This window comes from Elephantulus edwardii, unplaced genomic scaffold, assembly GCF_000299155.1.
Source record: "Elephantulus edwardii isolate Elephantulus edwardi_28Jun2011 unplaced genomic scaffold, EleEdw1.0 scaffold00363, whole genome shotgun sequence".
In the NCBI taxonomy this organism is placed as follows: domain Eukaryota; kingdom Metazoa; phylum Chordata; class Mammalia; order Macroscelidea; family Macroscelididae; genus Elephantulus; species Elephantulus edwardii.
In genome coordinates, this window is record NW_006400113.1 from 651,348 (window position 1) to 666,042 (window position 14,695).

The window sequence follows — 14,695 nt, forward strand, 5'->3', positions numbered from 1 at the left end:
CAGAGACAGTGCAATTGGCACAGGACAGAGCAGAGTTTAGGGCTGTTGTACATAGGGTCGCTATGAGTCGCAAGCGACTTGACAGCACATAACAAACAACACACTTTAAGTGGTGGTGAAAAGACCTGTGTAATCTGTGTACTCCTGTTACTAAGGTAGGTCAAAAGATGATCACACTACTTTCCTGTAACTACTGAGAAGGTGAAGGAGCTCTAGTGGTCTAGTGATAAAAAACTTCACTGCAATCCTGAAAGCCCGTGGTTCAAATCCACTATCTCCTTTGCTGGAGAAGGACTGGTAATCTCCTCCCATGAGATTAATAGCCTTTGAAAACTTCCAGAGGGTCAGCTACAGGTCGGATCGGACTCAGTGGTACCCAACCACAACAACTAAAAATGTGAGGGTATCCTCTTGGGGAGCTATCCCTATAACCAGACACCGTCCTCTATATTTGACACAGGAAGCAGTACAGGCCCACCTGTTTGTTTCAGCAAAACCAAGCTCCAACCCTGTCTACCTTTAAGGTATAATAACAGGAAAATGGGCCACCCATATGCTGTTAAACCAAATCGAAGACAGGGTATGGCCATAGAAAGTCAGTGTATTTAGTGCATGCCAGGCAGCCAGTCTAGTCTCCCCAACATAAAATATGAGTCACCAGCATGGGAAAGAAGGCATACATGTAAACAAACATACATATTAGGTAGGGCCTTGTAATGAGTACTGTACATTCTAAAGTTAAATGAGCTACATATATCACAAAAGAACAAAGACTAGCCATCAGGTGTTCTTGTTCTGTGAAAAGGCTGAAAATTCTTTGTCTCAAACCGCACAAAGAGGCAGGAATCTGTTTTTAAAATGGCACAAACTTTTTTGGGTTTTGGCAGTACCCTTAACAGAGCTTGGTGGCCATCAGAAGCAAAAGAATTATTGCATCATGAAATCACTGTTACCTGAGGAGGACAAACCTTTCTGGGTAGGTATGCTTAACAACATCTTGTCAAGAAACAGTAAGTGGTAAAGAAAGAACAGACAACAGGAGTGAGACCCCAAGTTGTATATTTTGGGTGGTTTCAAAGGGGGGAGGGAGGAACCCTGGGAATGGAGAGGCTCTCCAAGAATATCTGAACTCCTAGAAAGGGAGAAGAGAGGCTCTGCAGGTGCTTCCTTATCTATAAAAGCCAGGAAGGCTATCATTCTGTGAGAATGTTTCTTTTCCTACTGGGCTAGAGAAACTGTGATCTTACAGGATATTCTCTTATCTGGAAAGCCAGGAGGTGTCCAAACTCATCACTCCTTACCCTGCTTAAATTGTAAGCTAATGCTGATGCTTGAAAACCACCAATGAGAGGGTAGCAAAACTATTTCTTTATCTGTTTCCTTTTACAGGCTTTCAATAAGCCCCAACAAAGCAGTTCGGGGAGACCAGCCATTGTGGACTTAAGTCTTGCTGCAGCTCCGCTAGCACAGTTAAGTCTTTTACTAAAGATGCATTCGTGGTGATTTACTCCAGTTGTGTATCCCCTGGGTAACATCTTCCTGCAACAAGAAAATCGAACTATGAGTTGCATTGGGAGAATCTGCTGTCAAGGATCTCTCCAGAATGTTAAAGAGCAACTATGGCAGTCTATGGACTAATGTGCACCGGATCCAGGCCCTGGTCTTCTCAATTACTTCCTATGCATCTAAAAGCTGGACAGTGAATAAGGATACAGAAGAATCGATGCCTTTGAGCTGTGGTGCTAGAGAAGTGTATTAAACATACTACAGACTGACAAGAGAACAAATAGGTCTGCCCTGGAGAGGGTGAAATCCAGTTGCTCATTGGAGGCAAGGATTTTAAAGCTCCATCTCACACACTTTAGGTAGGTTGTCAGGAGAGACTAGTCCTTGGAAAAGGACAGCATGCTCGGAAGCGTGGAGGGTCAGTGCAGAAAAGGAAGATCCTGCAAAAGTGACTATAGAAATGGTGTCACCATGTCTGACACCAGACATGGTGAGGTAGGCTCTGGATAGGGCAAGGTTCAGAGCCATTGTTCATAGGGTAGCTATGAGCCATAGTTGACTTGCAAGCATATAAAAACCAATCTACCCAATGGAGCTCTGGTGGCTTAGTGGTAAGAAGCTGTGCTGCAATCTAAAAGGCATATGATTCAAATTTATCAACTGTTTCACGGGAAGGTAGGCAATATCCTCCTTTGCAATTTACTGCCTATGAAAACCCACTTGAGGATCAGCTATGAACCAGTTCAGACTCAATGGCAAACAAGCAGCAGCAGCAGCAGCAACATGCCTCAAGTATGTGAGATAAAGTTTTGTTTCCTAGCCTCTATGTAGCACTCTGGCTGAACCATCTTCAACACTTACTAGCTTGTTCTTTTGGCAATCCAAAGGATATTCAGTACTCTTCTCTAACATCAGAGCTCAAAGGTATTTTTCTGTCATCTTTATTCACTATCCAGCTCTCTGACACATAGGACATGATAAAAAATAAGATGGCCTGAATAAGGTGTATCTTAGTCTTCAATCTGACATCAATGCTCCTCAGTAATTTGGAGAGGTCCCTGACCACATACTTGCCTGACCTCCTGACTGCTGTTATCAAGGGTATTGACTGTGTCCAAGCTGGAAGAAATCATTGACAACTTCAATCTTTTCTACATCTATCAAGACATTGCTTATTGGTTCAGTGATGAGGATTCTGATCTTCTTGATGTTGAGATGCAATCCATATTGCAGGCTGTAATTCTGATCTTCTATAGCAAGTGTTTCAAGTTCTCCTTATTCTCAGCAAGGTAGGCTGTGTACTCTGTATAATGCAGGTTGTTGATGATTCTTTCTCCTATTCTGATGCCACATTCTTCTTCACAGACTCTTGCAAGATGCACAACTCTCCTCATTTTAAACTATGCACTGTTATCCTGCTCTGTCCATACAATAACTTCTTGGTCTAAGTACAGGGTTTTTATGAGTAGAATTTAGTGTCCTGAGATTCCCACTCTTCTCAATGTTAGCCATAATCTGTTATGATACACATAGCCAAATATTTTTGAACATTAAATAAAACACAACATTCTTCTGGTAGTCTCTCCTTTTAGCCAGAATCCATCTGAGATCAGCAATGATATCCCTGGTGCCATGGCCTCTTCTAAACCCCATTTGACCTTTTTGCAGTTGCCTATGAGGTTTCTCAAAGATTACCTTTACTAGGCTAAAATAGGTCTACTCTTAGTTGGTTATCACTTTATCACAAATATTACTAAGGTTTTTTTCTACATTAACATAAAAATATCAATTCCCATAAAATGTAATCACAGAATACTACTAAATATGTGCATGAAAGATATTTGATTGCTACTCTCCAATCTTATATGACTTTATACATCAAAATAGGAATGTGTTATTTTTGATTTGGACATTACTTTTTCATTAGCAAACTATATCAAATAACTTTTAAGAATTACTCAATATAGTAAAAAGGCAAAAACAAAATTAATTTTTCCTAATCAACATTTTTATTAAAGTGTATTTCTCTTTTGTTCAACTTCCATTCCTATCAAATTTTCTTATATTCTCTATTTATAATCACTTACAAAAATATTTGGAAAAGATGTTACAAAATTAACATTCTTATTAAATAACATTTGTATATTTGAAAATAGGGAGAGAAAAGAGCCAAGTTTCAGACTCAAATGGGTATCTTTAATTTCATTTTCTATTTGTAATTTTACATACTATTTTTCTGTCCTGTTTAAAAATTTTATCCCAATACTTCATAAATAAATCACACATTAAAACTAATTTTAAATGTGTCTAGGTGTCGTATTACCAAGTAACTTGTACCACTGTACAAAAACATTTAATAAAGGTTGTTTAACTTTCAAAACATTACCCAAAGTTGTGCAGTATTAGGCAAGATACTGCATGTCTCTAAACGTCACTTTCTTACCTGTAAAATGAAGATAATACATAATAGAATTACCATAATAATTTAATAATGTATATAAAAATTTAGCATGCTGCCTAAGATACACAAGAAAAGTTGCTGTTAGGTGCCATCAAGGTAAGACTCATAGTGACCCTATGAACAGAATCCTATCCTATCCTGTGCCATGCTCATAATTTCTGACATACTCAAGCACACTGCTCCAGTCACCATGACAATCCACCTGGTTGAGGGTTTTCCTCTCCTTCATCATTCCTCCACCTTTCCATGATGTTCCTCTCCAACGAACAGCCTCTCCTAGCAACGTACCTGAAGGATATGAGATGAAGCTTTATCATCTTTCCCTCCTATGGAGCACTCTGACTACAACTTTCTCCAAGGCCTGTCTATTCTTTTGGCAATACTTGGGTTATTCAGTACTTCCCCAAAATCACAGTTCAAAGGCATCAAGAAAAATTAGCTATTATTATTTCATTAACACTAACAATATCTTCCATTTTTCTTGCCCTCCAGGAGCAGCACTAAAACGTAGCCAAAAAAAAAGGAAAGTGGGGAACTCTGGTGGCCTAGTGGCAAGAAGCTGCACTGCAATCCCAGAGGTATTCAGTTTGAATCCACCAGGTGCTCTGCTGGAGGAGGGGCAATCTCTTCCTGTTCCAGTCAGATCTGATCTGAGGGTACACACACAAAAAATAATAAAATTTTTTAAAAAGAAGTGGTTTTTATTTTTTTAAAAAAAGGAAAGGAAATCAGAACACTTTAATCACTATCCTTTGCAAAGTCTATAAAATACAAATAAACATTTTTTCTGGTATTCTTTGCTTTTAGCCAGGACCCATCTGACATCAGCGATGATATCCCTGGTGCCATGGCCTCTTCTAAATCCTGCTTGAAATTCTGGCAGCTCCATATCTATATACTGTTCCAGCCATTTTTGAATGATCTTCAGCAAATTATTCGAGGAGCTGGACTCTATGAAGAGGTGTCAGGGATCAGGTTTGGAGGAAGACTCATCAGTAACCTGCATTATGCAGATGACACAACTTTGTTTGCCGAAAGTGAGGAGGACTTGAAGGACTTGTTGCAGAAGATCAAGGAATGCAGCCTTCCATGGGGACTGAATCTCAAAGCGAAGAAAACGAAGATTCTTAACACTGGACTGATAGGTCAAATCATAATGGAAAGAGAAGAGACTGAAACTGCCAACAACTTCATCTTGCTTGGATCCATAATTAACACCCTTAGTACCAGCAGTAGCAGTCAGGAAATAAGGAGACACACTGCACTGTGAAAATCTGCAGTTAGAGGCCTCTCTAAATTACTGAGGAGTTATGATGTCAGTTTGAGGACTAAGGTGCATCTGATTCAGGTCACAGTCTCTACACTCACTCACTATGCATCTAAGAGCTGGATAATGAATAAGGATGACTGAAAAAGAAAATGTCTTTGAGCTGTTGGTGTTGGAGAAGAACACTGAACATCCTATGAATGGCCAAGAGAACAGTTATGTCTTGGAGAGGGAGCAACAGGAGTGCTCTCTGGAGGCAAGATTGGTGGCGCTTTGCCTCACATACTTTGGGCATATTACTGGGAGGGGCTATTCCATGGAGATGGGCATTATGCTGGGAAGGGTGGAGGGCCTACGAAGGAGAGGAAGACCCTCAGTCAGGTGAATTGATGTGATTGGAAGTGTGAGGATGGCGCAGGACAGGACTGGGTTCAGATCTTTGGTTCATAGGGTTGCTATGAGTCACACTCGATTCAACGGTACCTAACAACAACAATAAAATTCACAGGAGGAGATCGCCCAACCTTCTCTTGTGGAGCTGCTGGTGGATTCAAATCATGTGCCTTCAGGTTAGCTGCTCAGCTTCTTACTACTTAGTGAACACCACAGCTTCCAATGACCCTTATGTGACATCACTGACACCATTCAATCCCAACAGTCTACCTGGAACAAAGGAAAGCAAAAAAACACCAAAAACCAAAAAACAACAAACCCCCCAAAAAACCCAACAAAAAACACCACACAAAACCAAAACAACAACGGCTGTTAAGGCCGGAGTTAAGATGTTGGGAGGAGGAAAACTGGATGGTAAAATCTGAAAATGGTCTAACTGTTTTTTTGACAAATTTTGCTTTTGTTTTCTATTTAAAGTATTAATAAACAGGTTGAGTGGTAAAATGCTAATAATTCTTTAAATGTTTAACCATTTAAACATTGTTATCATGTTTTGTTACATCAGAACAAACCCATAACAGACCCTCCAGGAAATTTTCAGAGCAGTTAACAAAAGGAGACTGCCCATCTTTCTTAGTTGGATTAGAACTGCGTGCCTTTTGGTTGGCAGTGCAACTCTTTACTACTGTTGTTGTTGTTAATCAGAACTCCCTTTTAAGTATTTACAAAGTTATATTAAGGTCTACTAGTAAGAAGCTGCAATTCGAAAGGCACGTGGTTCAAATCCACCAGCTACTGCTCCATGGAAGAAGGCCATCTATTCCTGTTCTATTTACTGTCCCTGAAAACCTGCTGGAGGGTAAGTTATGGGTCCGTTATAACACAATAGCAAACAACAACAAGGTACATTAAAAGAACTACGATGATGAGGTCAATGTGTTGGGCTAACTAAATGATCAGTGATTCAAACCTACTACCACCTCTTTCAAGGGAGAAAATGAGGCAGTTGCTCTTCTTTAAGATGTATAACTTCAGAAACGTGATCAAGGATCCCCATGAGTTGAAACTGGATTTGCTAATTCAGTTTATAGTTGCGGGATATATGTATATTTATACACATACATATATATGAATCACATAAAAAAACAGTCACCCCTCACAGGTAACTGAAACTATGAAAAGGCCTCAGCACAAACTGTGTTCAATTATCAACCTAAAGGTTGGGCATTCAAAGCCAACCAGCAGCACCAGGAAGAAAGTGTTGGCAATTTGCTTCAGTAAAGACTTCTTTTAACTGGTTTCTTGTCAATTTTAACATACAGTAGTAGCAAAACTGCTCTGTAAAACGAGGGTTTTCTTTGCTGTCAATTTTACAAGAAAGAGACCACAGATCCTACCTTCTCTTTGTTTTCTGTATCTTACAAGGACACCTGTCATTGGATATGGGCCCATCTGGTCAACTCAAGCCTTTTCTTCACAGAGTTGCTGGATGGGTTGAAATGCCAACCTTCAGCCTACCAGCCCATTATTTGCAAACAGTTTGTGTCACTCGTACAGGCAAGAGAACTCTATGGAACCATGAGTCAACAATGGACAAGTAAGCCTAGGACTGAAATTCAAACTCTGTATATTGGGGGCTGTGCAGTCCCAGATCAGGTATTTAAGCTCTGAGCCTCAACATTCCCTTGTGTACGTAAAATAAAACATCCTATCTTGAAAGGTTGTTGAGGGTGGGAAAGAAAAAAATTAGGTAAATCAGTGAAAAATGTTCACTAATGTTGCTTCTACCCTTTTCTCTGGCACTTATTAAGGGTGAAAAGTGCCATATGATATTCAATCCTTAAGGCCCCAGCTTAGAAACGATGTAGCTAGAATTAGCAAAAAGGGACCAAGAGCATCCAAATCAACTAGGGAAGTCTAACCAAATCATGTTCCTGTGGCTGTTTATATAGTACTCTGAACTTCAAAAATATATAAACCTCATTTATTGAATACTGAACACTACTGTGTAAGTAAAATTTAACCAACACCACTTGTAAATTGATCAGAACTGGGAGAAGGTAAGGCCCAAGGTTCTTCTCATCATCCCCAATTCCTCTTCACCTAGGCTTGTAAATCGCACGGTCTTACCGAGGTCTTCCACCTACCCAAGGGCTGAAATGTGGACACTTACTCATGTTGAAGAAGGAGAAAGACTGCAAGGGGGCACGGGGCGCTGGGCGCGGGGCGCAGGGCGCTCTGTCTGTGGATGCTGCTGGGCCGCGGCGAGGCGGAACACCAGTGAGAAGGGCGCGGGCGCGAGTCCCGCCCCGGCCCGTGGTAGCCCTGGGGCTAGCACCTCCGCGGGACCAGACACCTCGACCACAGCAAGCACAGGGCCCGGCGGCAATCACCAGGTAGACCGACAGGGCCTCGGCCAAGCTTCGCGCCGCAGCCGTTACCTGCCCCTCCCCCACGCACCCAACCTGAGGCGACCACCGCTCACCTGGTGGCATCCGCGACGTTCCTGACGAACAGGGAGGTGTTGGGGGGCCTCGTGTAGCGAGACATGACCGCTTCCTCCACTCCCTCTGGGTCTGCCCGCAGCCGCTGGGCTCGCTACGTCTCCCGCCACCGTGACAGAAACTCTCCCGGCCCCCCGCGCGAACCCCCTCCCCCAGCTCGGCCCGGCTAGCGCGCAGCCGCAGAGACAGAGCGGGGGGGGGGCTTCTACGGGGGGGGGCTTCTACGGGGCACGAGGCGCAGGTGGGCGATGTCGGTGGGGCGGTGTCTACACGGCAGAGGCCCGAGGAAGTGGGAGGATTAAGGCCACGGGCGTAGGATCCGAGGAGTCACGGAGAGCGGGAAACAGAAAGAGCCTGTATCAGGGATGGGGGGCGTGGGCCTGGGAAACTGGAGCGGCCAGAGAAAAGAGGTGGCCGCGTGGACTCACGTGGGCCTTCGGGCGGAGGGGTGAGGAGGTGTTAAACCGCTACAGCAGGAGCCGCTCCAACCCAACCTGAACATTTGTTCCGTGCTCGTGAACCTTAGGTTGATTCAAGTCCCTCAGTCTTTTGTTTGCTCAGTCATTTATTGAAGCACATCCTTAGGGCATAGTATTGAGTACTTTCATTCAGATATCCAGCACCTGCTAAGTGGCAGGCACCATTGTAGTGTTCTAGTGTAAAACAAACATGCAGGCTGCCCAGCAGCGATAGCTGTGAATATGAATCTGAAATCATATGACCTAAAGCAAATTCTAATAAGGAACACTGGTGTCCTAGTGGCAAGAAGCTGAGCTGCAATCACGAAGACATGCAGTGCCACCGGCTGATCCGCATCCGCGGGAGGATAGACAGTCTCCTCCCATGCGATTAACTGCCTCTGAAACACCCTCCCACCCCGCCAGGGTCAGCTAAAGGTTGGTTCAGTAGTATTCAGCAACAACGTAGCAAATTCAGAGAAACCTCCATGCCAATTGTTGTACTGGTACTGGGTTCCCAGGTCGCAGAAAGCAGAGACTCACAAGAAATGATGGAAGGCGAAGCACTGCAGCCCTTCTAGGCTGGCAGCTTCTAATTTGTTTCTCTTTACTCTGATACTTATTTTTTTATTTCTTAATTCTCCAAATTAAGTTTTCTTTTATGTTAACTTCTCTCTTATATCTTTTTTTTAACTTTTCTTATTTTACCGAAATTATCAAATTGTATCAGCTCAAAACTATTATGACATTAAATTACGACAAAAAGCAAACAACAGCAATCTCAAACAAAAAAAACCCAGGAATCATAAACACTTAGAGGCTTCTGTTTTGAGCTGTAGCATATGTTTTTCTATGCTTTAAATTATAAATAATTTCTTGGGAAGAGCACTATATGGGTGAACATATGTCAATTAAGAGAAAATAATAATTCAAGATTGTGTCTTCTTAAGGCTCTTGTTAAAGGTGTCAAAGGCTGTTTCTTTTTTATGCAAAGATTCAGCCATCTCTATGTGCAAATTTTTGGACAGTTCTTCATAGACATCATTACTATTCTTATCAAAGTCCATATTGGCCAAAATTTAATGAGAATCTGTGCTTCTTTTTGATGTAACAAATAAAGATTTTTATCCCTCTCTTCCTCAGTTGTAGAAGGAGGAGTATAGGAGATGCAAGCCCTCCTGAATTCAGAAGCAACGGCAATGGCCAGTGGAGGAGATAAATTATCACCAGCTGACTTATCTCCAATGCTCATACTGTTGCCTGGGGTTGTGTTGCTCACAGTCAGTCTCTACTTCAGACTGTAAGGGTTGTAGAGTAATGATAATCAAACTGCACAACGACCAAATATATATTGGATTACGGTCTCCTGTCTGGTGGGTGAGCTCTTCTTGAAGCTCTCATGACTTGTTTCCAAATCTTGGCATTCAACTGATTGAGACCAGAGGGATAGAACCAATAACAATGCTTCTTTACCACAGAAAATAAATTCTTAAATGCAGCCTTTTTTACATTTACTCCTGAGCCCTGCAGTAAGTCTCTAAGCAGTTTAATATACTGTGTTTCTGTGGATGGGAAATTTCCCATGATTTCTTGTTTTTTGCTCCTGCCTCTGAATTCTTAAACAATTTATTAAACCTCGAAGGGGAAACCTCACGAAACCTTTTCTACTTCTTCCCCTGGATTTCTACCAAAATTTCTTATGACTTTGCCACTGTTCCGAAAGATCGCCTACTCTGGGTGTACACGCTACTTTCATTCTCTTCACGTTGTGCTAATTCATTTACCTTTGTGCCCCATGTTTGGGTACCACTTTTCATACCTGGTGTTCTGGGTTCACGGGTCATAGAAGGCAGAGACTCATGAGAGATGATGGAAGGCAAAGGACTGCATGCATCTCTATTAGGCTGCCACCTTGCAGGCAAAGCACCTGTGAAGGACAGCCACCTGGCTAACTGACTGGAAGAGGTGGATATTTGTTCCCATTCTATAGAAGGGTGACCCAACAGAGTGCAGAAATTATCAAATAGTATCATTAATATCACATGCAAGCAAGATTCTGCTGAAAATTATCCAAAAATGGCTGGGGCAACACATCAACAGAGAACTGCCAGATATGCATAATGGGTTTAGAAGAGGCTGGGGTACTAGGGATATTATAGCTAATGTTAGATGGATAGTGGCTGAAAGCAGAGAGTAGCAGGAGGAATGTTTATCTGTGTTTCATTGACTATGCAAAGGCTTTTGACTGTGTGGATCAGAACAAACTGTGGTTGATTCTGAGAAGAATGAGAATCCCCAAACATTTGATTATGCTTATAAGAAATCTATATTTGAACCAAGAGGCAGTCGTCAGAATAGAGCAAGTAAATACTGCATGGTTCAAAATCGGGAAGGGTGTCCTCCAGGGATGTATTCTGTCTCCTTGCCTTTTCAAACTGTATGCAGAACAGATCAGCTGGGACATTGGGCTGTACGAGGAGGAATGTGGCATCAGGATTGGAGGAAGATTCATCAACAACCTGCATTATGCAGATGACACAACCCTGCTTATTGAAACTGAGAAGGACCTGAAGTACTTGCTGCAGAAGATCAAAGACTGAAGTCTTTAATATGGATTGAAACTCCACATAAAACACACACACACACACACACACACACACACAAAGATTCTCACCACTGTGCCAATTGGCAGCATCATTATGAATGTTGAAGAGATTGAGATTTAACAGTTTTAGTTTGCTTGGTTTAACAATCAACACTCCAAGAACAGCCAGGAAAAGAGATGAATTGCATTGGGGAAAGTCAGCTGTTAAGGACCTCTCTAGAGTATTGAAAAGCAATGGTGTCAGTCTAAAGACTAAGGTGTGCCTGATCAGGAATTGTATGCTATGCATCGGAGAGCTGGAAAATGACTAGAGATGATAGAAAGAGAATTGATGCCTTTGAGCTGTGGTGCTGGAGAAGAGTATTGAATATATCATGGACAGCTAAGAGAAAAAGATTCGTCCTGGAGATAGTGAAACCAGGCTGCTCCTTGCAGGCAAGGATTCTGAAGCTCCATCTGACATAGTTTAAGCATGTTGCAAGGAGGGACAGTCCTTGGAGAGGACAATCATGCTTGGGAGGGTGGAGGGACAGCTCAGAAGAGGAAGAGCCTCGATGAGATGGATCAATTCAGTGATTGGGGTAATGGGAGTAGGTGCATCGTAGACAGTGAGGTTGGCACAGAATAGAGCAGAGTTTAGGGCTCTTGTAGGGTCCCTATGAGTCACAAGCGACTCAATGACACATAACAACAATAACATTTACATTTTAAAAGAAAAGCAGCTTCTAAAACCAGTTTGTGGCCCACTCCATTTACATTTTAATGCTCTATCAAGGTGGACTGGATGGAAGCTTATGGTTTTCTATCCCCTGTAGCACTTGTTACATATTTCCCTTTTCTGTGTTAAGTGAAGATCCTAGTCTCCTATAAAATGAAGACATGAGGCTACTACTCATAAAAAAAAGTCTTTGCTCTAAGAAGCAGAAAACCAAATGAATAGACACTTCCTTTCCTTTTGTCCCCTTAAAGTAAATGGAACTTCAATAGTGTAACTTTATATAAATCGTTCTTTTTTTATTTTATTAATTTTAATGAACATTTACAAAGATTTTGGATTTCCATTCATTCACTGTTGCACTTTTATCCCTGCTGAGCTATCCTGCCAGTGCACTCCTCTCTTTGAAAAGTAAAAGAAAAATTCTTTAATTGGTATACAATCCCCCGGCAGCCCCCTGAATACACTCCACTATGTAACCTTAATTCTGGACTCTTGTGATAACCATACTGTTCTCTCCTGACCTGACCTGTGGGGTTCAACGTGTCCTAAAGAGGGTGAGTGCGGATTGAGGGAGGCACAAGAGACGTGAAAAATGGAGGCAAGACAAATTTCTCTGATCAAGCTTCAATTTATTAAAGAAACTCGCAGGCTATAAATAGGCAACTGAGTAGGCCGGACAGCTACAGAAACCCAACTCTAGGAAATCAGTTTACAATAATGAAGGAGGGGCATGCCCCAGGGCATTGAATTACAGGTACTGATTTAGTGAGTTAAGCGTATTCCCAGAGATGAGCGGGGTGGCCTTAGGCTGAGCCTGGCCACTGCGTGTCAGCAGTGAGTATGTGAAATGAGGTTAACAGACAAAATAGCGTTGTGCATGGCAGAGCTAAGACCTGCTCAGGATGGTTTCCTACAGAGTCCCCCTTCTTTAGTTTATAAAGGCTGCAGGTGACTCACGTCTGTCTTGGGGTACATGCCTTAGCATACTTCTTTCACACAGGTTCCTTACCCATCATTGGAAGGCAGGGAAGCTTTGGCCCTGTTCTTGTCTTAGGTTGGTAACCTGGCTAGGTTCCTTACCCATCATTGGAAAGCAGGGCAGCTTTGGCCCTTTTCCTGTCTTAGGTTGGTAACCAGGCGAGTGAAAAGAAGGAGGCATGCTAATCCTGTCATTGACAATGAGCCCCTAAAAGGGTGACTGGTCCTTGACCGTGTTCCCTTAACTTTTTGGCCATAATTGATTTATTAAGCTTTACTTGGGGACTAGTTTTTAAGAAGCCTATCCGTAGTTACACACACCATATCTCACTATGCTGCTCAAAAGCAAGATTATCACATCCCTCTGCCAGGCCTTGATCAATTAAATCCAGCCGATGGTAATAGACCTGCAAGGGTTTGGCTAGGATGGCATCTATTTGTTGTTTCACAAAGCTAATTAGTTTTCTGAGTGCCCATGGCCCAAAAGATATTAACAATAGAAATCCTAATAAAGGTCCTAGCAAGGAGGGAAGTAGAGTAGTTAGCCAAGGGGAAGCGGAAAACCAATTTTGAAATCATTGTTGGTCATTATCCCTTTGCCTTTTTCTCTGTTCCAAACCTTCCCAGTCCTTTGCCATAGAATCTTGGACCACACCAGAGTGGTCCATATAAAATCAGCATTCCTTCCAAAAACGTCTCCAACAGGGTAAAAAGGGAAGCCACAGACTGGGAAAAAGCACTTGGTAATGACATGTCAGATAAGGAACTTATATCTAGAATTTATAAAATACTTGAGCATCACAGCAAGATAAAGGTAAATAATCCTATAGAAAAATGGGCACAGGATATGAACAGGCACTTCACCAAGGAAGACATTCAGATGGCCAACAAGCACATGAAGAAATGTTCAAAATCCCTAGCTCTAAGAGAGATGCAAATCAAAACAACTATGAGATATCATCTCACCCCAGTAAGAATAGCAAAATTTAACAGAACAGCAAGCAACAAATGCTGGCGACACTGTGGAGAAACTGGAACCCTTATTCAGTTGGTTGGAGTGTAAAATGGTGCAACCACTGTGGAAGGCTGTATGGCACTTTCTCAAAAAGTTGCAAATAGAGATACCGTTTGACCCAGCAATTCCACTACTGGGAATATATCCCAAAGAGACCATAACTGACATCCATGCAGATATATGCACACCCATGTTTATTGCGGCTCTGTTCACAATAGCAAGGAGTTGGAAACAACCCAGGTGCCCATCAAGAAACGAATGGATAGAGAAGCTGTGGTATATTCACACAATGGAATACTATGCTGCATTGAAAAACAAGGAACTCATGCAATATTATTCAAAATGGGTGAGCCTGGAGGACATTACGCTGAGTGAAATATCTCAGATTCAAAAGGACAAATATTGCATGGTTCCACTGTTGTAAAATGGGATTGATATCAGAGTTGGGTAAGACTGAGAAAAACTGGACAAATTGTGTATACTGCACTGAAACAGATGAGGGAGTAAATAATTTAAAAGTGATGTATGATAGAGTCTTATGGTTATCACAAGAGTCCACAATTAAGGTTGCATAGTGGAATGTACTTGGGGCAGTGGGAGGGGTGTGGGGGGATTTTGTACCAGGGAAGGAATGTTTCTTTTACTTTCGAAAGAGAGGCGTGAACTGGGGGGTGGGGGGGATGGGCGGGGAGAGAAGTGCAGCAATGAATGAATGGAAATAAAAAAATCTCTGTAAATGCTCATTAAAATTGGAACTTTTAAAAAAACAAACCAGCATTCTTCTTTTAGT

At 42.1% G+C, this 14,695-nt stretch overlaps 1 protein-coding gene across 1 annotated transcript in view; it reads right to left on the bottom strand.

Moving 5' to 3' along the window:
* SRSF12 (serine/arginine-rich splicing factor 12) overlaps positions 1-8,177 on the bottom strand; it is a 43,577-nt gene extending 35,400 nt beyond the window's left edge. Inside the window, exon 1 of the mRNA XM_006902061.1 lies at positions 8,113-8,177. Coding sequence (XP_006902123.1) covers positions 8,113-8,177 — 65 coding nt within the window. The remainder of the gene's footprint in view (positions 1-8,112) is intronic.
* Between the last annotated feature and the right edge of the window lie 6,518 nt (positions 8,178-14,695).